Source organism: Lasioglossum baleicum, chromosome 3 (assembly GCF_051020765.1).
Source record: "Lasioglossum baleicum chromosome 3, iyLasBale1, whole genome shotgun sequence".
NCBI classification, from domain to species: Eukaryota; Metazoa; Arthropoda; class Insecta; order Hymenoptera; family Halictidae; genus Lasioglossum; species Lasioglossum baleicum.
Genome location: NC_134931.1, coordinates 12,242,762 through 12,267,586, shown reverse-complemented (window position 1 = coordinate 12,267,586; position 24,825 = coordinate 12,242,762). Strand labels below are relative to the sequence as shown.

Here is a 24,825-nt window from a genome sequence, read left to right as displayed (position 1 = left end):
GGCACTAATATTAGTGCCACCGATGAGAATATTTACCTCGTCTGTGTCAGTTTTGCTATGATTCCACGTTGACAGCAGTGCAGCAGTGAAATGTTGCACAATATCACAGCACTGATTGACAGTCCTCCTGACTAGGCGCCATCTCGTCTAAGCGAACTGAACTAAAATTGGCTCTAGACTGGCTCTGCATCCGGGAGGACCTCTGTCTTCATGGGGAAATCTATGCTAATGTGAATGAAATCACGCGCCTCGATTTTTTGACCTTATACGAGCATATTTTGAGCTGCACAAAGGTTCATTTGATAGAGGAAGGTTCATTACAAGGCGCTCTTCTCGTCATATCAGTCAAAAAAGTCTCTTTGAGACAGAAAAATACATTGAAATCTGCGGTTATTTTTCTAGATTTTTTCTCTACTTTGGGCACTCATATTATTAGATATAAACATAATCTCGTTAAATCATGAGAAGACCTTATTTAACCTTCCTCTACAGAATGAGTCCTCACCCAGCTCAAAATATGCTCAAATAACGACAAAAAATCGAGGCGCGCAAACCCATGTTTCGACCAAAAATCTAGTAAGATTCTAGTTATTTTCTAGTTACAATCCGAGGGTATAGTTCCCCCTTAATGTTATTATATATTTTACATTTGTCGTAGTAGAGATTAGTAATAAAATTAAATTAAGGTAAAAATTCCAAAATTATAATTAACCTAACCTTAAATTATTATGGTCTATACTATTGAAATTCATCCAAATTTACTAAATGTTAACATTTAAAAACATTAATTGGTCTAGGTTTTTTGCTGAAAGTCGGTTCCTTCTTTCAGACATAATCTGTCCAGCCTTTGAAAATATTCTTTCTGATGGGACAGAAGTTGCTGGGAATACAGAGGTTTTTACATATTTTTCTGCTATTTTGAAAAGCTGTGGCATTGTGTAATTGTGTTTATTCCAAAATGCGACTTCACAGCTCTTAATATTTGCGTACAGTAAATCTATATACATATTGACGAATTATGGTTGTTGCATATTCTATAGGTGTGGATTAGTTTGTCAACTGCGATACTTTTGTTAGAAGAAGATTCTAAAATTCATTGTTTTCTTCAGATGATTCTTGATTTTCTGCTGCAGCTCTATTTGTATTAGTTTCATGACTATTGCGTGTTATGCACAAGGAACTTATTTCATCTCTAACATATTCTGCGCTGTCTGTGCAATCCTATCGACTTCAAATACAGCTGTTTTGAATCTTGGACCTAATAGTGTGGCTATTAGAGTAGTATTATTTTGTTCAATGTAGTCAAATCTTATCTCAATATTATTTAAAATGTTATTTTGTAAATGTAGTCCTGCTATGGTTTTTGGTATAATGATGTTTATGGCATTTTGAATTCCTCTTATTACAGGAATAATTTTGGATGCTGTGGGATATTTTTCTGCTGATAATTCAACTGTAACATACTCTAGTGGTTTCAACAACGGTATACCTCCCTGTGTTCAGCTATAAGTGATGTGGGACTTGTGGCTAATGAAACTGTGACAGCAGACAAAGGCACTTTTATTTCAAACAGTCTTTCCAGCGTCATGAAAGAAATGTTTAATTTTAAGTTAATGTATAATTTTCTCTATAGCGATGCTATGTTGCTGCAATTGTTTTTTTATTTTTATTTGATTTAATTTTATGTATGCATATTGGGTTTTACCTGTATAATAAATAAATAAATAAATAATCCTTTTGGTGTTATCGATATTACATAATATTATAGGATAGGATAAATATAATAATAATATATCAATTTTGTACTAAATGTAATAAATAATTTATTAACATAAATGAAATGCATAAATCATTCATATTTTCGGAGAATATTTGTAATAATTAATATTTAGTAGTAGAACAATTGAATTCCGTCCCTCGTGTCAATCTGACAGTTTTCTCGAAATATCGAATTGTTTGTAAGAAACACATAACCGAAAAACTTAAGATGTAAATTTTAACTCATCAATTTGACTAAAAAAACATCGAAAAATAATTAATCACCTACTTGTTATTTTATCGTTTTTTTTACTACTGTGTCAATTTGACACCGAGGGACGGATTCAGTTCATGAAATGAGGATTATGAATTAATTAATTTGATAGCGCTAATGAAATAAATAGTAGGATAGTAAAGAGATAGTAAATGTCATGATTGAATCTGATCGATTCAGTTGATATATAGCTCTACCCGCTCCATAAATCAGTCGATAATTCAGTCAGAGAGGTAACCTCTGATTTAGTAAAGCATTCGACTGAAAATAGTAACCCCTACCACTGCGAAATTCAGTCGTTCAGTAAAACAGTCGACTGAAAATAGTAACCCCACCACTGCGAAATTCAGTCGTTTCACTAAAACTAGTCGACTGAAAATAGTAACCCCCACCACTGCGAAATTCAGTCGTTCTACTAAAACTAGTCGACTGAAAATAGTAACCCCCACCACTGCGAAATTCAGTCGTTTTACTAAAACTAGTCGACTGAAAATAGTAACCCCCACCACTGCGAAATTCAGTCGATAGTTTAGTAAAACTAGTCGACTGAAAATAGTAACAGCTACTATCGACTAAATCGATAGTTTTTAGTCGATTGCGCCCATCACTACTGAAGGAGAGAAATGATCTTTGTGAACCGGCTTTGTCCTTTCACGTCGTACGCATTCTGTAGTGATTCCGTATAACCTATCTATATACTGAACTTTCACGGGTGCTTTCAATGACGTAGGACTGCCATATTTTTTCTATATGGGGCCTGCCAGGGGGTCAGCCAAATTGTTGGGGGTTTGGAGGTGGCCATGCAAGATGTTTTGTGATAATCGAATGGTGCGCATAATAAACAATTAAACCAATATAATAGCGGGGCGCAACGTTTCGGCAGATATGCTCGTATCGTTCGAGCAAACGTACTGGATCGGCGAAGAAAAAGCCTTTCACTCAAAACATCCTTCTCACATGCGATAAGAATTTTACGTCACAAATTCGATTCGGGGCGAGTGTGTAGTGCCGCGTCGAGGTTATACCCGAAATTGGGACAATGGGGTTTAACATTCACCTACGTTCTATCCTGAAGCTATTCTATTAAATAAGTACTGTATAGTTTTGCTATGCAATACTGATTCCTTCCGCGACACGAGTTGTCTTGGTGATTTTGTTGAATTCGCTGACCGCGAATGCGGTGCCCTACCCCGTCGCACTATTTTTGTCTGTACGCTTTATTTACACGTATTTCTCTTGTTGCGTGTTTTCTTCGCCAAATATTTTGGCTATCTTTGTAGCGGTTACGTAATTTCCGACGTGAGTAATTCCGGCACCATGGCCGATGATGAATTAAATGAAACTCGATTGTTTTACACGTAGTGGCGTGTGGACATATATACCACGCAAAGTTAAAGGGAATTGATTTTTGACACTCTTTGCATAAGGGAAAGGAAGAACGTTGGATACTTGTTGGTAATTCACTGGTAACATGATCAGGAAACTGTTGCCGTACCGTTGTAAACAAAATTAATGTTTAAACAGTGAAAGTGATCCTATTTAGATATGTCCATTGGGAGTTATCTTCTTAAGGTAAACGATTATTATATGCTTATGATATACACTGTGGCTGTAATTTTGTATTCTTGTTTTCTTATACTTGTAAATATAAGTATTTGTTTCGAAAATATTATTCTTTTAAAAAAAATGCAAATTATACGTACAATTGAATTATTATGGTTATGAATACGTTTGTGTATAATCAAATATAAATTTCGTTAGATATATTTTTAATTGTACATCATATCTCTTGCATCATGACATTCGTTGAAACATATATATATATATATATATATATATATATATATATATATATATACATATTAAAATATTTTAGGATTGTCATCACATCATAATGTGGTGGTTTGAAATACTATTGAATAATATTGTTAAGAATGACAGAAGAAATATCCAAAGACTTTGGTAAGGAGCATCCTTATCGAAAAAGAGACATGTCAGATTCGTCGCAACACCAATATAATCAACCTCCCCCTGATATTATGCCAAAGGGGCTTGCAATCAATGGTACGTTATTAAAGATACTATAAAATATTTAATAGTATTATATTTGATTTTATAGTGTTAATATCTAGATTGTAGAAATAAATAAACAAAAGATATTTTTGATAGGCATAGGAGGAAGATTACGCCAATTAGAAGCAGTTTTTATTGGTGGTCCTATACAGGGGGAAGGAAGAGTTGGCCATACATTTTCTATTGAGACACTCATTGATATTTTACTTGTCTTATACGATGAATGCTGTAATTCTTCCTTACGACGCGAGAAGACTGTCTCCGATTTTATTGAATTTGGTAAATATATATATATATGTATTCATATATGTATTGTATTTTGAAAACTTTTAAACTTTAACAAAGTTATTATGCACTTTTGTAGTAAAACCAGTGGCCACTTGCATAAAGAGTTTGCAATTGGCGCGAGAGGATTTTGAAATAGTAAAAGTTATAGGTAGAGGTGCATTTGGAGAAGTATGTGTAGTAAGAATGCGTGGTTCAGACAAAGTTTTTGCAATGAAAATTTTGAACAAATGGGAAATGCTGAAGCGTGCAGAGACTGCATGCTTCAGAGAGGAGCGAGATGTACTGGTGTACGGTGATCGTAGATGGATCACAAATCTTCATTACGCCTTTCAAGATGACAATAATTTGGTAATGTCTCAGTTTATATTGAAGTATCAATACTTTGCAAATGGAATAGTTCAAATGTAAACAATTGATGTTGGCAAGGCTGATATAGAAATGTGTTTGTTAAATCCATTACAGGATTTTGAATATGGGTCTATTTGATATGGGTTTACTGTCTGCAAAGGGTTGAGAATAATTAGTAATACATATATGAGAATGTAGAAATACCTTATATATTTATTAAATAATTTTGTGCAGTATTTGGTCATGGATTATTACTGTGGTGGGGATCTATTAACGCTGTTAAGCAAATTCGAAGATCGCCTTCCAGAAGATATGGCACGTTTTTATATAGCTGAAATGGTTTTGGCTATAGGATCCATACATGACTTACGTTATGTGCACCGTGATATTAAACCTGATAATGTTTTATTAGATGCAAATGGTCACATTAGATTAGCCGATTTTGGATCTTGTTTACGATTGTTCGAAGATGGTACCGTACAAAGTAATGTTGCTGTTGGTACACCAGATTATATTTCTCCAGAGATATTAAGGGTAAATATCCTTTTCCATCTTATTATTATATTCAATTACATTTTTGCACATTATTAATTTCTAGAGGTGTGTGAAAAACCGAATATCCTGAAATTTTCGAGAACCAGTTTCGAAACCGAATAATACACTTTAAAGGCACACCTCTATTAATTTCACATTTGAATTTATCGTAAATAATGTACGGACTTACACATTGTAGGCAATGGAAGATGGACAAGGACAATATGGACCTGAATGTGATTGGTGGTCATTAGGAGTATGCATGTATGAAATGCTGTATGGGGAGACACCTTTTTATGCGGAATCTCTAGTCGAAACATATGGAAAAATTATGAATCATAAGGTAAATCAGTAGTAACATGTATAAGTATGTATTGTAGCATATATTGTAAAATGTGTGATCGCTAACATTTTTTACAATTTTAGAATTGCTTTGACTTCCCAGCAGACGATATATATGAAGTTTCTGAAGAAGCTAAGGATTTAATGAGAAAGTTAATATGTAGTTCGGAGTTTAGATTAGGTCAGAACGGAATTGATGATTTTAAGGTAAGACCGAATATTATTTTAATGATACAATGCTTCTTACTATAAGATAATTAGATTATGTACAATTAACATTGAATTATTTTACATAGAAACACCCATGGTTTGACGGAGTTAACTGGGACACACTTAGGGACAGTACTGCACCTTACATTCCTGAAGTTTCCTCACCAACTGATACATCAAATTTTGATGTTGATGATACAGATGTTCGTAGTTCAGATGCTGTTCCACCAGCAGCAAATTCTGCGTTTTCTGCACTTCATTTACCATTTGTTGGCTTTAGTTTTACTCAAGGAAGGTAAGTAAAGAAGTTATTTCGCGATAGAAGTGCAGACATATTGCTTTGATGTAATCGTATATTTACAAATTATAGTTGTATATCGGATCTGGGTTGTATGCCAGCTATAACTCAAAAAGATAAACGTGTACAAATACTTGAAGAAGAAAACGCGCAATTACTGAAAGCAATCGAAGATTTAAAGAATCAAGTCGGTTCGCATTCTTTGCCAGGAATATCACCAGATTCTACTAATGCAACAAGAAAACTTCAGGACGAGATAAATACACTTACCAAACGCAATTGTGGTGGGTACACACACCATGTCGTCTTATTTTCTTTTATTTTGAAATCAAATTTACATTTTAGAGCTAGAATCGCAATTAAAGTCTATGGAAGTACCACGGGAGTTACGCAATCTAGACAACGGTGAAGTGACAAAACTGAGGGAATTAGAAAAGTTGGTTCGTTCCCTCCGTATGGAAAAGGAGGAAGCTATTAAAGACAAATTGGATGCTCAAGAGAAACTGAAACTTCAGGACAAAGAATTGAAAGACGCGTTAACACAGCGCAAACTAGCGATGGCTGAGTATACCGAAGTCACAGATAAATTATCAGAGTTAAGACAACAAAAGCAAAAGTTGTCCAGACAAGTCAGAGATAAAGAGGAAGAATTGGAAGTAGTAATGCAGAAGGTTGATAGTTTGCGGCATGATATTCGGAAAGCAGAGAAACTTCGAAGAGAATTAGAAAATCGAGTAGAAGAAGCAATGGCGGAAACGAGCAAAGAAAGAAAATTACGAGAGCGCAGTGAGGAATACTGTAAGCAAATGCAAGAAGAGACTGAAAAGATTAGACAGAGGTCTATGGGAAATGATGTGAGCGCGAACCATGCATTAGCGACGCAAGAGATCAATAGGTTGAAAGCCGAAGTCGAGAAACTTGAAGTTCAGTACAATGAAAATTTGAATCAGCAACAAAGCAGGTTCAATCTTGAGATTCGTAGTCTTCAAGAACAATTGCATGAGGCTGAGGCGAGAAGAGATTTGTTGGAGAGGGAAGTTCAATTAACGAAAGAAAAGTTAGACGCTGCGCGATTGGAGAACATCACTGATAGTGAGGAGACAATAAACGAATTGAACAGACGCCACGAGAGAGAAAAAATTATGCTAGTCGAAGAAAACAAAAAGCTTATGTTAGAACTTAACACTCTTACCGATAGTGTTAATAGAATACAAGGTGAAAGACGGCAACTAGAAGAAGAGTACGAAGAATTGAGAAATAAGAAAGAAGCTATCGCGCAATGGGAAGCTCAGATTACTGAGATTATCCAATGGGTATCTGATGAGAAAGATGCTAGAGGATACCTGCAGGTTTGTCCTCGTAAACAAAATCAAGTCATTCTTATCCACAATTTATTTATAATAATCGCTTGACATTTTAGGCGCTAGCTACGAAAATGACAGAAGAATTAGAGTTTCTGAAACACTCTGGTGGTGTAGGAGGTGTAGGAAGTGGTTCCACAATGGCAGATAAGAACTGGAGAAACCGTAGATCGCAGAAGCTTGATAAGATGGAACTTTTGAATCTTCAAAGTTCATTACAAAGCGAAATTCAAGCTAAACAGGCGATATCCGAAGAACTTACAAAGACTCGATCGGACTTAATTGCTGCTCAAAAGTAATTTTCCCAATTTTTTTCAGTGTTTTGTAATATTCATATCGCTTGTTAATAACGAAAACTAATGATAAATCTTTGTGTGTGTGTACAGGGAATTAAGAGACTTCAGACAACGATTTGATACTCTCACGCATGAGATAAAACGCAAAGAAATGCAAATAAAAGAGTTGCAAGCAAGGCTTGACACAGGCGACGGCTGTAAGTACATTTCAGTTAACAATGCTAGAAATAAGAATTTCACCAAAATTTCATTGTTGCGCTGTTATAAAAATGTTGTATCCACTATTATTATACAAACTGCTGCGATACACGCTATGTATGTAATTTATAAGTGCACAGTTTTCAAGCAATGAATATAGTTAATCTCTTAAAAGATTTCCTTCGCTGATAGTGCTTCCTTAAGCACTTTTTCAAATAATGGCACATTTAATATAATTTATATAATATTTATTAAAAATTAATGTTTAATAAATATTAATATTTTTTATTGCTGTTGTATTAAGAATATTTAATCAACAGGCAAATAATGATTTTAACATATAACCACCTTATTTACTGATTCGGTAGATTCAAAAAGTAGCATACAGATAGTGTTATTGATATTATAAGCAAACAAATTTGCATGTGTGCAACAAAGATCTTCGGAATTGTTATGTTACATTTACGTTACAAAATATTTTATTTCAGTGTTCAAATATTGACTAATTGTTTATTGTGCATACATATTAAGAAAAATGAAAACTTAACAATTCCTTTAAATCTAGTTATAGAAGGTAGTGCTTCTAAGAAGTATAGTAATTTATTCTTCCTGTATTGTGCATTTGGCCAACTAATGAATTTATATTAAATTGGTATGATACAGTGTGTGAGTATTACTTTTTTGTAAGTACGAATAGTTAAATTTGGTGAATGGTACCGTTACTGAAGTGTATTACTGAATCGTTACAAATCTCAGTATTTACATTTAAACATAGCTTTACCATAATAATTTCTTACGAATGAAATTTATTAATTTTTGAGATATATTATGTACCTCTTGATAGGTGCAACGCATGTGTGAACATGCACAGGTGGTCGACTATGTGTAATAAATATTTGCAGAGCCGATTTTATGAAATAAAATACGACAAAAACCGAAAGTAACTACGATACGGTTTCTGCTTCGTTTTCAAATTATTCTGTGCAAAAGTATACGAACATCGAGCAAACCCATACATCTCTAATGGTCGACTTCAATTATTATTAGTTTGAAAACAAAGCCAAATCCGCAATATCCTTACTCTTGTTGTCTTATTTTATTTTCTAGAATCGAGAATTTTCTAAAATAGACGAACACTTTATATACGCTGGTAACATTTTCATTTTTCGAAAGAAACATAAGGCACTTGAAGCTCAGTATGTGATGTTGCTCAAGAATTGTTCAATTACATTTGCTTCTTAAAAGCATAGAATGTTTTATTTGCAATACACATATTATTGTTGACTATTTTTCTGTAATCGCAAAGGATATAAATATAAATGATGATGATATAATATTAATAATGATAATGGATAATAAGGTATCATGCCTATTGTCAATATATAAGCTACCAATAATAGAGATCGTTGGTACTGGGATATCTATCCAGCATAGTAATTCGGTCCTCCGGTACGGTATGCGATTCTGATTTCTAGACTACAAAGTGCCTCTGTTTATTGGCGTAACGAGCTGTGTCTGGGGCCTCTTGTTGCTCATCTTCAAACTGTATTTGTGACAGCTGTCCTATCCAGCAAAACGTCAAGCAAATCTTCAAACATCGTTTGCACCAAACCCCAACGCATCATCGTACACCAGCCGTCGTCACCCCTACCAGTAATGCGTGCTCCCCGCGTCACGACATGTCGCTTATTAACTAGATTCGTTCCCGTCAACACATTCATCAGTCAGAATGCCGTCGCCATCGTATCGCCACCTGGTAAATGAAGTGGCAACAGAGAGAAAACGCGATTTTGGTTGACTGGTCGGCTGGATTGCTAATTTTACAAAGCACAGAGCTGTGTTTCTAACTTGCTGTTTGCAGGCCCATTGCACAATGTTGAAACGAATTAATACAGCCAAATGTGCTGGAATATTTTACTCAACAAGATGTGAACTCTCATTCATTACATAGAACAGCCCTGTAACTTGGAGTTTTAACATGTTAAAAAATCTACAGCATTATTTACATTTGCAAACTGCGAACGGTTATAGGGAATCTGAAATTCTTGGAGAAAGTATGAACGTGAAAATATAATACGCCTGTTGGATTATCTTAGATCGAAAACATAGCTCTGCGTACATTTTTATGTCAATTACCATCAAGAACAACTATGTGTTTCCTTGTATGTTGACAATAATCGTTCCTCCATTAAGGATAGCGTTAGTAGTTCTTCATCGTTTTTTTAGGTGATGGTTGCCCTTTGTTAATCTTAGTAGCTGATAATCACTCGGTTTTTGTAATTAAATGATTAACAGGTATGTTGTGCCTGGATGTTTCCGCCTCTAGAATTTGTTTGATCTGATTGACTTTGGTACATTTTATTATCTGCTTGCTACTTCTGCTGGTGAACGATAAAATATCAATCCCTATATACACAATAACGATTACTACTTTAACAGAATTGTGTGATGCAAGTTGCAGTGGAGTGATTACATTAAAACGTTTGAGAAGGGTGTCATGAAGTTCACTATTAAAACTTAAAATTTTTATGAAAATGAAACTGTAATTTCTCTTACTTTCTACAAGTTTACTTTCTTGCGTATCTTAATGAATAGTAGATCAAATTTCTATATTTTGTTTTTTGTTTTTTTATCAATTTAACTATGATAAACAATCATTCGAAATTTTAAACACATCTTTCTTCGTTCTCCTACACTCGTTGTAATATTTTCTTCTTCTATTTCAGTTTTAGAACGTCCTACATCTCAAATGTCATATCTGGAACATTTTTTGAAAGAAACTGCCAGCAGTAAGCGTCATGGAAGCGCAGACAGTGTCGAGGCCGACATTGAAGATAATCGTGCACCAAGCATTTCCAGCAGCAAAAGTAACTTGTCCGAGCTCAGCATTGTAAGTATTTCCATTTGGATGGAATGCCATCTTGAATACTGAAATGTTGCAACATAATGGTATTTATAATACAGGATCCAACATCTCCTTTGTCTCATGAACTCTTAAACAAGTCGTCCGCATCTCATGGGCTATCCGGTCTTCAACCTAAACCGAAATCTCATCAGTTTTTAGTAAGAACATTTTCAGCGCCTACAAAATGTAACCATTGCACTTCATTGATGGTGGGTTTAACAAGGCAAGGAGTAGTATGCGAAGTCTGTGGTTTCGCATGCCATATGCCCTGTTGCGACAAGGTGCCACCAATGTGTCCTGTGCCCCATGATCAAAGTAAATATACTGTAACTTTATCGGATTTGAAACACTAATTTTTAGAGGCGTTCGAGAATTCGAAAATGTCGGGTTGGGTGGGGTTCTTGAAAAGTTCGAGATTCTCTAATATGCTCAGAAATCCCTAATATTCTCCAGAATTCCGAAATTTTCAAGAATTCGTCCCGGTCCCGAATAAAATTGTCGACCCGTTCTGATCCGAGATTTTCGGGTTCTCGCACACCTCCACAAATTTTGTAATGGAAGATAATAATAAAATATCTTGTTTACAGCAAAACGACCATTGGGTATCGACCCCACACGAGGAATAGGTACTGCCTACGAAGGATATGTTAAAGTGCCAAAAATGGGTGGAGTGAAAAAGGGTTGGGTTCGTCAATTCGTGGTTGTTTGCGACTTCAAATTATTCCTTTACGACATTTCACCAGACCGTAACGCATTACCATCTGTGTCTGTGTCACAAGTCCTAGATATGCGAGATGAGGAATTCAGTGTTAGTTCTGTTCGAGATTCGGACGTCATACATGCTACGAAAAAAGATATCCCGTGCATATTTAGGGTAATTTTTCGATCTTCTATTTGTCACCCTCGATTGTTTATTCGCGACTGACCACTGTACTAAAAATTTTTAGATAACAACGTCACTGTTAGAACCGCCTGGTTTAAGGAATCACACGTTGATGCTTGCAGACACTGAAAGCGAGAAAACAAAATGGGTAGTTGCTTTAAGTGAACTGCATAGAATACTAAAGAAAAATAATCTTCCTAATACAACGGTGAGTGATGCGCACAGAGCTTACATGCTATGTGTTTATAACAGCTCTTGTTACATCGTTTGTTGCTTTTACACAGATTTTTAGAGCAAAAGAATTATTAGATAATACATTGGCGCTCATTAAAAATGTGATGTCAGGAGCAATTATTGATCCAGATCGTCTAGTCATTGGCACAGAAGAAGGCCTCTTCTGTTTAGATTTAGATCGTAGTGGTATGTTGTGCTTACATTTCTATAGATATACAACGAATTGTATATTATTGTATCTAATTTATATGAAATTTTCAGAAATTGCAAGAATCGGGGAAGGCAAGAAAATATATCTATTGGAATATGTAACAGAAGAACAATTAATTGTAGTTTTAAGTGGAAAACAACGTCATGTACGGCTGGTCCCAGTACGTGCATTGGATGGAGATGAAGTTGAGTGGATTAAGGTTGCAGAAACTAAAGGATGTATTACTCTAACAACGGGAGTAGTACGTCGCAGCCCGTTAACATATTGTTTGTGTGTTGCCATAAAGAAACAGGTACGAAATTTTGCATGCATATAAAGTTAGTAGAGAATTGAGGTATTAGGTTGGAACGAAAGTTTGTAGCGTTTTTAAATCAAAATCTCTATTTCTATCTCTATCTCTATCTCTTCTCTATATACAATAAAATCATGTCTGTCTGTCTGTTTGTCAGTAGACAACGTTGTGCGTCAGTAGACGCAGCACTTCTTCAGGAAGGTTTTGGAGAAATTCGCATTCAAAAAAGTCCATTCGTTCAAAAGTTGTGACGTCATTAGTGACCAAAGACGACTTTTTCGCCCTCTTTTGGGCACGTTTCTGCTTATAACTTTTGGATTTGTTATTGCACGTGGACAAAGTCGCGGGTACAGCTAGTTCAAAGATAAAATTAAGATATTTATTCATAGGTTTATTGAATAACATGATAAGTCATGTTAAAAATGGCAAAGTAATAGAAGAGAATGGAAAATATGTTATTGAACAAATCTATGTATAAATATCCTAATTTTATCGTTGAGTTTTAATTTAAAAACGCTACGAACTTTCGTTCCAACCCAATACAAATAATCGTCGTCTGTTTATTAATGAAACATTATCGTTTCTAATGTAGAACGCATCACAAGTAATTATCTACGAAATAACGCGTATGAAAACACGTCATAAACGTATACGTGAATTGATGTTACCATGTCACGCACAAACTCTGCAAGTTCTCTCCGAAGGCCGCTTTTGTGTCGGATATCCTTCTGGTTTTTCTATCTACAGCATTTTAGGAGACCATCACGCAATTTGTGAGTATCTGTGTGAGAAAATGATATACGATACCTTTATTGTGAAACATGAATTATATTAATTATTTCTATTTTATAATCTAGCATTGGTCCACTCTGAGAATACGCTTTTAGGTTTTCTCACATATAGCTCTGTAGATGCTTTACGTTGTATCGAATTACCACGTGGTGAATTCTTATTAGTCTTCCATACATTGGCAGTATATGTCGACAGCCAAGGTAGAAAGAATAGAGATCGTGAAATCATGTACCCCGCTGTTCCTACAGCAGTTAGTAAGTACACTTGCCCTTCTATGGATCTATTAGGTTGGAGGGAAAGTTCTGTCGTATTTTAAATGAGCAGGTCATTTTGCTTGTAAATCAAAAACACATGTTACTAGTGTATAATATGAAACATATATTTTTATAAATTGATTCAAATGTTTTCTTTAAAATATGACAGAACTTTCCCATCAACCTAATGCAAAACACATTTTTTGAATTTTCGCTACAGGCTTAAATGAAAAGGTTGTAGAAAACAACTTTTACTATTTTGTTTCATAATTCCGACTAAACGCAATTTTTCCAAAATTTTCATTACACGTTGTTTGGTCCATTTATAAAAAAGTTATTTTGGTTTAAAGTGCGTGCCATCAATTATGTGACAATTATGACTTAATATACTACGTGAATCTGTTTCAGGTTATTGTGAAGGTTACTTACTAGTTTATAGCGATACACACATCGACGTGTTTGATTGTACAACCGGAGACTGGTTGCAAACATTAAATGTAAAACGGGCACGACCACTGAACACTTCAGGTTCTTTAACGTCTTGCATAATTAACGACATGCCACATGTTATTTTCCTGAGCAACTTGCATCAACGTGAGTATAGTTCGATCACAAATGAATAATACAATTGTATAAGGTTATCAAACATGGTATAAATTCTTTGTGGTATAATAGGAGAATTACTCAATTTAACACCACTAGACGCAAGCGGTAGACAAATGACAAGACCACGAAGAAGATTTTCATTGAGAGAAGGGAACAGGGCTGTTCGACCCACAGATAGACGCTCCAAAATGATATCAGCGCCGACGAATTTCAGTCATGTCAGTCATGTGGGTCCAGGTAATGGTATACAGGTAGGTAGTTCGGTTTCATTTTGTTCCATTGTACCTTATTGTGCCCCTAACAACTTGTAGGGTAAAGGTACCAGTTACCGTGCCCCACCCAGTTATCGTACACAAAAAAAACTTTTTAGAAATTAATAAAAATAACATGTAGTACATAGTGTTACTTTATTTTTTAAAATAAAATTAATGTTTCCCCTTCGTATATAGATCAAAAGTATTACAATAATTTTTGTTTAAGATATAGAAAACATTAGTTAAAACCTTATTCACCGAGACAACGCAATTTTTCGTTTTCGATTATAGAAAATACACCAGAGGATAATAAAATAATGATTTTATTGTGCTACAGCATAAAAAAATTGATCAATTAATTTGTTATAACAAGTTTCGTGTGTCCGGTAAATAGGACCAAAACTTCGTTAATATTTGGTTTTCTTTTTAATAAAATCGTTCGGAAAAATTTGACGATACAGAAAAAAAGTTAATAATCAATCGTTTATCATAAATTTTGCAAAACAAATTACAGAATGCCTTCAAATTAATAAAAAAACATCCAAGTAACTGTTACCTTCACTCTATGTATTTTTAAACCTACAGCCTACAATCTGATATTTTATTTTAGATACAACGATTATTAGATTTGGCTACTACACTTGAAACAGTTGATCAACAGCATAGTGGTCATCACAGTAGCTCCCATCTTCACAGCAGTCAACAAAGAGTACGAATTCTTATATTTTATTTTTTCCATAACCGATTTGTCGTACAACATTCTTCTTAAACTTGTATTTGGTGGTATTTCCATGTAGCTATACGGACCCACACTTCAAACAGCGAGCAAACCAGCGCCACTGCCACCCAGGCACCCTCCATCAGACACACGACGTCTCAGTTCTCATATATCTAGAAATTCCGGTTACTCACCGCATAATGGTATTATATTCAACCGTGCTCTGTTCCTTCCCTCCAATATTTACAATAATGGTATATTCTGCATGATAATTAATCTTAGGATCAACATCATCACGCAGAGGACCGGCACCACCACGACCAACTGCTACTCCGCCTTCGTTACCGCGTACTCCTGTGGACCAAGTCGACTCGGAATCCGTGCATCTACGAACTCATACCCCACTTTCTCTCGGTAGTATCGCATCTTTGCACGACAAGGTATTTATTTATTTATTTCATACGAGACATAATTTCTATGTAGAATATTTTTAACTCTCAAACTTGCGGAAGAGCATGGACAATTTTCTATGAACATTTTTCTGTTCATCGATGTCGCAGTACCGACAACCAGAATACTTTAACTCTTTCCTGTCTGAGCACTTACACACTTTAATAACCTATATGCATCTATAAAACACATTTTTTAAATTTTCGTTATAGACCCAAATAACAATATTATAGGAAGTAACTTTTACTACTTTTTCGTAAATCAAAAAACACAACTTTTCAAAGATTTGCATTATACAACAACTAGTAAACTAATGTATCTAACTTGGCAGAAAAACTGACGTTGTTTAGTGCATTCATAAAAATATGTACTGATTTAAAGTGTGCGTTATTAATTATGCGGCTGAGAGACTGTAAGGACCTTTTTGATTGACTGGTTTAGCAAACTAAGGTCTTTGATTTGAATCTTATTTATATATAAAACGTGACTGCATTTTGAATTAAACACATATAAATGTGTGAACAATATCATAATACAATGGGCTGCGGCTACGGTAAAAGTGCCTTGCCGGGAGATTCTTGAACTTCGAGGGAAAGAGTTAATGCAAAGAAGTTTTCCATTACTTTTCTGGAAGGTTAATTTTCTACAAGTCTGTTTCTGATTTATGAACGAAATATCTTGTTACTTTAGGAACACACTTCTGGCGGAAGCCCAAGACATTCAATAGCTTCAAACAACAGTTCAAATCCGTCAACGCCTCCAAGCCCAGCTCATGATCATGGTTCATCCTCGTACGACTCGTAAAAAGATTATTTAACATTTCTAACAATACGGATAAGTTACTGTAATCGTTTGCATTACCTGAACCGTAAGATTACAGTATCTCTAGTAATATCTTTATACAAGGACGATGTCTGTGCTTGATCCTTTCAGTCTGAAAGTTATCAAATTTCTTTCTTTTTCTAATTTTGTGCAATACATTCTTTTTCTAAACACTGCGGATTACGTTGAATTGCATCGCAAACGTAAAATTAAAAGCATAATAATCTTACGTATCTACTAATCAAATTGATTCTAATTGTAAAATTGCACATTTTAAATGACTTCGTTCAATACGAAAATCAATCCTGATAAAATATGTTGTTTCCGGTTGAATTTTGACAACGTATTGCAATTTCTTTTTCGTTTTTCATAAATTTATGCATAATAAGTTGTGTATTGAACAAGGCAATTTATAAGTATAATATAATGATAAATTATTGTACATAATTTATGCGTTTCGAAAGATTAACGAGCCAGCTTAACGATGCCATCGATATTAAAGTAGGTGTCGTATTTCTTTTATTAGTAAATTTTAATGCAAATTTCATTTCGCATAATATAAATTTTTAACTATCGCGACTAATTTTTAAATTAATAAGAATCAGGAATCTCAGTCAAATTATCTAGCAATAAAAAAGAAAGAATTAATCTACTTAATCTATTGTACCTACTTTTGAATCTAGGTATAACAAAAAAGGATAGTTTCAAGTAAATTATATACTCAATCATCCTTAGCGGCGATAACGAATTCGATGGACGTGAATCGATTTGATTGCCTTATGACTAAATATTTTCTATTGCGTCATAATGCAGTAAAATGCATCATATTATTTAACGTGTGAATAGTAGAATAATCGTGCAATGTATCGGAATCTCCTGCTGATAATGGGTAGTCATTTAAGCAAAGTGGCTATAAACTTTTTCACAACGTACGAGTATTACAATGACAGTAACGAAACGATGTTGAACATTGATTTGTCCTTACTGCAACGAAAACTGTGTTTTCCTTTTTACACGTACTGCTTTCTGTATCTTTAAATCGATAGGTATCATTGCGAAATCATTAGCTCGTTCGTGAAGAATTATATCTTCAACTTGACGATCACAGAGTGCAAGTGCAACGCATGACTGAGAGAGTACAGTATCGAGAAAACATAAAACATTATTTCGAACCAAATAACGGGAAATTTCTATATCAACGTTTCTGCAACAGTTTTAATAAGGCAGAACTGTAAATGCCCATATGACATTGCAGCAGTTTTTATTACTTTTATATTAAAAACATTTAAAAATCAACAACTCCAAAAAAAATGATGCATGCTATTCAAATTTTAGAGAGACCGCATGACGGATAATCAGTTGCATTCAGTTCATTTCTATAGAGATAAGATTAGAACGAACAAACAAAAAAAAAGGAAAGAACGAAAAGGAAAATAAAGTTACAAGGGAGACACAGACACGATAACAAGTTTTATATGTTTCAATGTACAAAATATACATTTTTCATGTATGTATATTTATAAAGATTTGCTAACTACGCTGAATGGAAAAAAAAGTTGATAGCAACAAAATAATTATCTCAGGATTCTACTGCCAGTAGCTCGAATACGGAATAACGTGTAATGGTTAAGAATCCCGAGTTGTTTAATTAACACGAAACACAATGAAGAATCGAAGGTTGTTCTTCAACTTGAAATTTTCGGACATGTCGTACACAGTCAAACAAACAGAGCCAATAATTAAACAATATCAATCATCAGGTTTTTTAAGAAAAAAAAAGAATTAGGGATCTAATCTTCCATTTGAATTTTCATATATTTATAACGAATTTTAATAGAACGAGTTTAGAAGATCTCGAAATTTTATGGAATATTGAAAATGTTACTGGTAGAAATATCACGGCACTACATTCCGTATAATTCCATTTTACTTTCACGAAACGATATCAATACATTTTATATACGAAATTCCAACTCTTTGGATATGGTCGTCATTGATAGGGACATACAGTTAAACGTAACGCAATGATAAAACAAAATATAATTTAAAGGAAGAAAAATAACAAAAAAATAATATTGCAACTACAAAACGTCTTCGACAGATTTGTGTAATCGTAACAAACTCACGAGAATATATTATAAATAAAATATATATCGACTGCAATAGATTTGACATTCTTATATTAAAAAAAATATATATATATATATATATATAGAATATACCGTTAATAGAAGAAACGTGTTAATGTTATCGAACAAAGAATGTAATAGTACAGACATTGCTGTCCGTATTGGAGTAAAATAAAAAGTTAAAAAATGAGCTCTAGAATCTATTCTAGAAGTGTAATCGAGGTGTGTTTATAAATTATAGTATTGTACGTGTTACATTGTACTTATCGACGGAATTCAATGATTTGCCCATACCTTCCGCCATTGTTACTTAAGGGTTCTAAAATCAAAGACGCGTACCTATCTGATTTACGTTGCTTTGTCCTTGGATCGAGTCTTGTCTATAAATAATAACATACGAGGAAATAGTCACTTTGTATAGCATTGATTTTATTATTTTTGTAAATAATTCAATTTATAAATAAGCTCGCATTTTCAAATTGATTTTAGACCCTTCGATTCTTTTTGTTTCCGTTTCTTTTTTGCGTGCACATAATACAGAACACCTGACATTTCGAGTACTACGTCTTATAACATGTAAAAAGCATTTGCGTTATAATTATTGCTTTCTTTTTACGCGTAATATAAAAATTGTACGACCGGCATTCTGCATGAGAATAGAATGATCATATATATGTATACATACATACATAGATTGTATGATTTAATAGTTTTACCTTTTTTATGAACCGTTAGAAAGTACTTTCTGTAATAATTAATAATGATTTATGTATCCCATTGGTCTAGTACCAGTGCATGTAATGACCTGAATATTAATCATCTTTTTTTTAGCAACTTAGTTTAGTATATTCTATATTATGAACTTATTTATAACTAATATGTGCGTTATTTACAATATTTATTAAAAGCAATTGCAAGAAATTATTCGCATTTTAAATGAAGGATTGTATTTCACTGTAAATTATTGAAAAAGCGCGCCGGTACGACGAGACGAAAGACCAAACTTGTATGTTTATAAGATATCCTCTTAAAAAAAGCATCTGTTTTGTAGATTTTGTAGTATTTATATTCTTTATGTTTTACACATTTTGTTTCATGCAGAATCTTCCACATTAGAAGAAGAATTATATATACATTTTTTTTAATGCATTATCTACCAGTAGTTTAAGAAATAACTTAATTTTCGTGTGTAAAGGAAATATATTAATAAATTGACAAAAAGCTTGTGCGTATATTTTTTGACTCTAAAACGATAGATTTCTAAATGTTTATGTGTATTTGGATAATTGGTTTCAGGTGCAACTACAATGATTAAATCGACGAATTACTTCTTAGAATTTTTATTGCTTAAAAAGAAAATCATGAACAGTGAGAGGTACCTCCCTACCAAAAAGACAAACTGAACATCATTATAAAAAAGATTATTTAGAAAGTTACACAAGCTTTTGTACTTAGACTGTATATTGTGCTTTGTATACTTCATTATTTTTATTATGCTACACTGTCTCCTATGTTGAGAGAGTCATGAATTGTTTATGACATTGTATTATTAATATATTACATAACAATTAATTGTTTTTAATATCTTTTTCGCAAATATAATACATATTCTTTGATAAGAATCATTTTATGTGAATCGTACAGAAGCACGGAGGTTTTAGTATATAATTTCAATATTTCTAGTTTGGAGTTTTATTTTAGGAAGAGGTTTCGCACAATCTAATTATTGAAACGGAAATTTACTTTACGTTCTCAATGCTGAGATTTGTTTTATAAAAAACATAATGGAAAAATGATTTCGAATATGTTGTATATATATCGTAGATTTTTCTTCAAATCGCCCGAAAGGTATATTCACGCGTTAACATTAAATATAACATATTATGTATGATCGATTAACATCTATTTGAGTTGTATGCAACATATGATTTTCTAATATTATTTTATACAGGTTGAATAGAAAACAAAAATTAATTGGCACTACTTTGTTGCTGCATTTTCGTGTTACAGTTTACATTTATGAAATATCTAATAAATTTTCTTTTTCTTTTCAAATATTTGATATCATATTTCAAATTGCTTTATGAATTTTTTCTTAACGTGTAACATTATAAATTTGACATCAATAACAGTTTTAGCAACATCAGTAATTCTTTCCGTTTACCGTGAATTGTCTGACAAAAAATTCATTGAATTACAAATGTGGCAAAAGCCTCTGAAATTATAATGCTTCTGTATTTTTAATCCTATGGCGTGCAAAATTCAAGAGCACTTTTACAAAATTTGACATTCATATGGTATATAATCGTTGTGACTCAGAATATATCTTAATTCTAAAATTATAAATATGTTCTTTATAAAATTGCTTGCGGAAATCATATTTTTGTTAAATCATACACAGAGAACCATAAGTTATATGTATATATCTTGATTATTTATTACGTATGAATGTCAATATTGATTAAATTCATTATTCATTTGAATTTCCTAACAATAGTAATGGCAGCTGTACAGAGAAGTGTCGCATAGATAATGTAAATAAGTAGAAAGTAAACTAAATTGACAAATGTTTAAGAACATCACTTCAGGTTAATTTCTAAAATATATAATAAGTAATTCAAATGAATAATATATATATATATATATATATATATATATATCCAGGTAATGCATTTTTATGTGTCTTCATCATAAATACTAATTTTTCAATTCATGTTGAAATGGAAAACATTGCATGCATATAATTTCAGCCACAGGACATTTCTTAATAGATTAATGCGCTCAACCAATAAATAAATAAGTTCCAGTCTCTTTACACCTTTGATTTATACATAATTGTCTATCAATTATACGTCTATTAAATTTCGACTGTATAATACAACAAAGAACACACGCGACATTGTATACTGCCGTCCAATGTTTAGAAGACGACATGTTGCAAGAAAGGCAATTCTTTCAGTACTATTAATCACCAGTGGAATTCACGAGTACAATTATTAAATTTGTACCTCATTTTGACGGTTCTGTTTCTTGGATTCCATGATCCTGGCGATATATATTCAATTTGAAGATAATCTTCTTTTATTTGTTGCATAAATTCTCTAGAAGGTGTAACTCCTACGGCATTTTAGACCTCCTCCTTCCGCAGAATTAGCCATATGTTACAAGGAAGTATCAGACGATGGCGTACTTTCATGGTAGCTGACTTGGCTCAAAGAATGTTGCAGCGCGTCAGGTGTTAACCACTCTTTTGGTAAACAGCGTTGAAGGAATGGTACACACGAACTGAAGTATGCGAGACGATTTACCCAACCAGGTATTTCTTGGCCACATAAAATCTGTAATATAAGAGAAAAATAGTCCTATTAAGCATTGATCAAACGAAAAATAATTATATTACAACGATATGTACGTACAAGTGTAAGTTGGCTACTGAAGTGATTACAATTTTTATTCATTAGATGGTAACGGTCTCCTCTGAAATCTTTTCCTAATTCTGTAACAATTCTGGTCACATCATCTTCTGTGAAGTCTGTGTATCCGATATGTACAGACTGCCTATAACAAAACAAACGCGTACTATTAGATTTAACATAAGAACTTATACGACTTAAAAGAACATTAGTTCTTTTTAAGGGGGTAAACTTGTTTCCAGAATTACAAGGGTGCGGGATGCGCCTTCTCGTTTCTTGATAATGCAAAGACGGGGTTTCTCAGTAGTCAAAAGCGTTAGATAAAAGATAAAAGTAGCCAAAAGTCCTATTTTTACGTATTAATAATTTGTATTATTCGGCAGCATGTAGCTATCGCAGCTTTATCAAATATCAAATCGCATTTTCGAAATTTGGGGATGACTGTGGCCTAGATTGATCTTTTATCTAGCGTTTTCGACTGTTGTAATTGCATTATCGAGAAATGAGAATGAGACTTATCCCTTAAGTGATTAAATTTGTTATGGAAAAATAAGAAACTCACCTATATCTAAACTGCTCTCCTAATTCTTCTGCAACTCGAGGTGTAATTTCAAAGATACCAGAAATTGGTTTAGAATGCCCTCCGTACGCATATTCTATTAATGGATTGATAAAATTCATTTTTAGTCGAATAAGATTGAAATTTTTAAGAAATAATGAGAATAATATTATATTTTTTTATATTAAAGCTAAACAACTCTATGTATATGTACCTGTTCCATAAATTTCTACTCCAGAATGGAATACACCCAATCCGATAGGTGTAGTATATTCATTTATCCAATACTGAAATAGATAATTTGATTGTATAAAATTATGCACGAATAACGATTATTAAATTAATATGCTTTCTTACCATGTCGTAGACATTAAGAATGATTGGCTCTCGAGCCATTTTTGGTAGTAGTTCTTCGCTATCTTGAGGGTATCCCAGACAATTGGGAAAGGAGAGATTACAGCTAAGACCTGACGAAAACATCATAGATACTTGTACTCGAAGAGATGAACAGCAGCACTACCTATGTTCCAATGCACCTAATAAGCAAATACATATGCTATATACTGGATCTAACGTAAGCAAGTAGCCACGAATTACTAAAAAAATAATAACGAATTAACATTTTATTTTTCTAAATTTCTGCTTTAAAATTGATCTAAATTTTTTGGGAGTTGTACAATATAACAAAAAAGGGACCTAACATACTTTCGAATCTAAACCATCTATAATACGCTTTAATAAACAGTTTCTCGTATAATTAATGTTCCATTAAAATTTACTTAAAACCACACAATTAGAATATTGTTTACGTATATTTATACTTTTTTGCATGCATATTGTATGAAAATATGCTGAAATACGCAAGATGCATAGCACTAAATACACTCTACTAAAAAAATATTGAAATCCATACAAATAAAACAATGAAGAACTCTAAACAGTAACAATCTCCAAGCCAAAACATAAACAAAGACTGTTGTGATTAATGTTAATAACTTAGTGTTACCCTGTCAACGCTAGCGAACTATACAATGTAGGGCATTTACGCATAATCTAGAAAGTTAATTAATAATACGATATGAGTAAGAAGCTAAGAATGATTACATTTCACAACATAAGGATAAAAAGAAGTGTAACATGAATCATTTGGACAAAGGTTTCGTTAAGATCGGATAAGTGAAAATTAGATTTCATTACCTAAAGAAAAATTTCAATTTCAGTACATCCTGATATTTTAATATTTCGTTATGAAATATAACGGAGTCACGTCAAACTTCAAAATATCATCGAAGATTTGTTGATGTTAGACAACGCACGAAATCATAGTTCCATTTGAAGCAATTATATGTTATAATAAAGTAACAACTGACTATTTATTCAATTATTTCGATGAGGGGGTGAATATTAAATCTTCCAATACGTTGTTTAATACCAAGTTTCTCTAAACATTACTCCGAAATAGAATACATTGTGTCAGCAAGAGCTCTTCTTGTCCACTTGAAGCGTGACAAATCATCAACAGTTTTCCTTTGAAGATTAGGTTGCACATTCCAAATGTTTATGTTTTAGTTTTCAATCGCAAACTTAATTTATTCTACATTACGACTGTTAACATTAAAGATTTTTTGAAGGAATTTACACAAATCGTTTCTATATAACTAGAAATAATTGCGATTCGTCTAGTAATATTTAGAAAATTCCTCTAGACTCTAGATGAATGCAATCTGACCAGTTCTGGTTCTGACCAATCTGACCATAACAGACCATAGCCATCGACGAGTATAGACTGCCAGCCTTACGGGCCATAGTGACCTCTAAAAAATTTTGTTGGTTTCCAACGCCCTCTAAAATATATTGTGGCTGGAGTAAGAAACAGTAGGCCACCGACCGTGCGAAATATTCGAGTGACCGTCATGTTACCTTCTAGCGATAATTTGATTTTGTATTGTGACAATTAATTGCATTTGAATTCGCGTCGTGTGATAAAAATCAAGGCACAGACGAGATTCTATCACCGACGAGATATAAGGATAGACCTATCACCAAATGTATTTTTGTGGTCATCTTTGCTGAGGCCACATGGCTCTTTTTCTTGTCATTTCCTGTATTACCAACTCAGTTTTGGAGCCCCAGGCAGGATCTCCTCGTAGGAATAGGATTCCTATATCTCGTTTGTACTGACAGCTTTCTTACAACTTTTAGTATTTTCTCTACAATTCCGACCAAATGCAATTTTAGAAAAAATTTCTTTTGACATCCTGTAGTAAACTAATTATAATACTGTCACCGACGAGATACTATCCCGTCTCTTTACTTAAATAGA

The 24,825-nt window shown here is 33.3% G+C and overlaps 2 protein-coding genes and 1 long non-coding RNA gene across 8 annotated transcripts; 2 read left to right on the top strand and 1 right to left on the bottom strand.

The window, feature by feature from the left end:
• Positions 1-607: 607 nt before the first annotated feature.
• LOC143207608 (uncharacterized) lies at positions 608-2,623 on the top strand. The gene is made up of 3 exons (XR_013008704.1): positions 608-686; positions 798-894; positions 1,409-2,623. It is a non-coding gene; the product is annotated as an uncharacterized LOC143207608 (long non-coding RNA).
• A 125-nt stretch (positions 2,624-2,748) lies between these two features.
• Gek (serine/threonine-protein kinase gek) lies at positions 2,749-23,042 on the top strand. 3 transcript variants are annotated; one of them, XM_076421277.1, is made up of 27 exons: positions 2,749-3,604; positions 3,909-4,096; positions 4,202-4,384; positions 4,470-4,741; positions 4,976-5,275; positions 5,475-5,618; positions 5,702-5,824; positions 5,914-6,122; positions 6,198-6,409; positions 6,471-7,474; positions 7,546-7,781; positions 7,873-7,979; positions 9,539-9,736; positions 10,707-10,870; positions 10,945-11,200; positions 11,473-11,759; positions 11,833-11,976; positions 12,053-12,188; positions 12,264-12,505; positions 13,098-13,278; positions 13,363-13,551; positions 13,960-14,145; positions 14,227-14,408; positions 15,022-15,120; positions 15,209-15,332; positions 15,412-15,569; positions 16,270-23,042. In XM_076421277.1, the coding sequence occupies exons 2-27, from the start codon at positions 3,967-3,969 to the stop codon at positions 16,381-16,383; spliced, it is 5,580 nt and encodes a 1,859-aa protein (XP_076277392.1). In that variant the 5' UTR covers positions 2,749-3,604; positions 3,909-3,966; the 3' UTR covers positions 16,384-23,042. The 3 variants fall into 3 exon arrangements, with proteins under 3 accessions (XP_076277392.1, XP_076277391.1, XP_076277390.1); XM_076421276.1 differs by lacking the exon at positions 9,539-9,736 and having other exon boundaries at positions 14,254-14,408; XM_076421275.1 differs by lacking the exon at positions 9,539-9,736 and having other exon boundaries at positions 2,750-3,604.
• On the bottom strand, positions 20,398-24,236 carry LOC143207607 (deubiquitinase DESI2). Of its 4 annotated transcripts, none has more exons than XM_076421278.1 (6): positions 23,970-24,236; positions 22,860-22,969; positions 22,717-22,789; positions 22,506-22,599; positions 21,947-22,088; positions 20,398-21,868 (listed from the first exon to the last, which is right to left on the bottom strand). In XM_076421278.1, exons 1-6 carry the CDS (start codon positions 24,049-24,051, stop codon positions 21,692-21,694), a joined length of 678 nt encoding a protein of 225 aa, XP_076277393.1. In that variant the 5' UTR covers positions 24,052-24,236; the 3' UTR covers positions 20,398-21,691. The 4 variants fall into 4 exon arrangements, with proteins under 4 accessions (XP_076277393.1, XP_076277395.1, XP_076277396.1 ...); XM_076421280.1 differs by having other exon boundaries at positions 23,700-24,230; XM_076421281.1 differs by having other exon boundaries at positions 23,873-24,230.
• Positions 24,237-24,825: the final 589 nt, after the last annotated feature.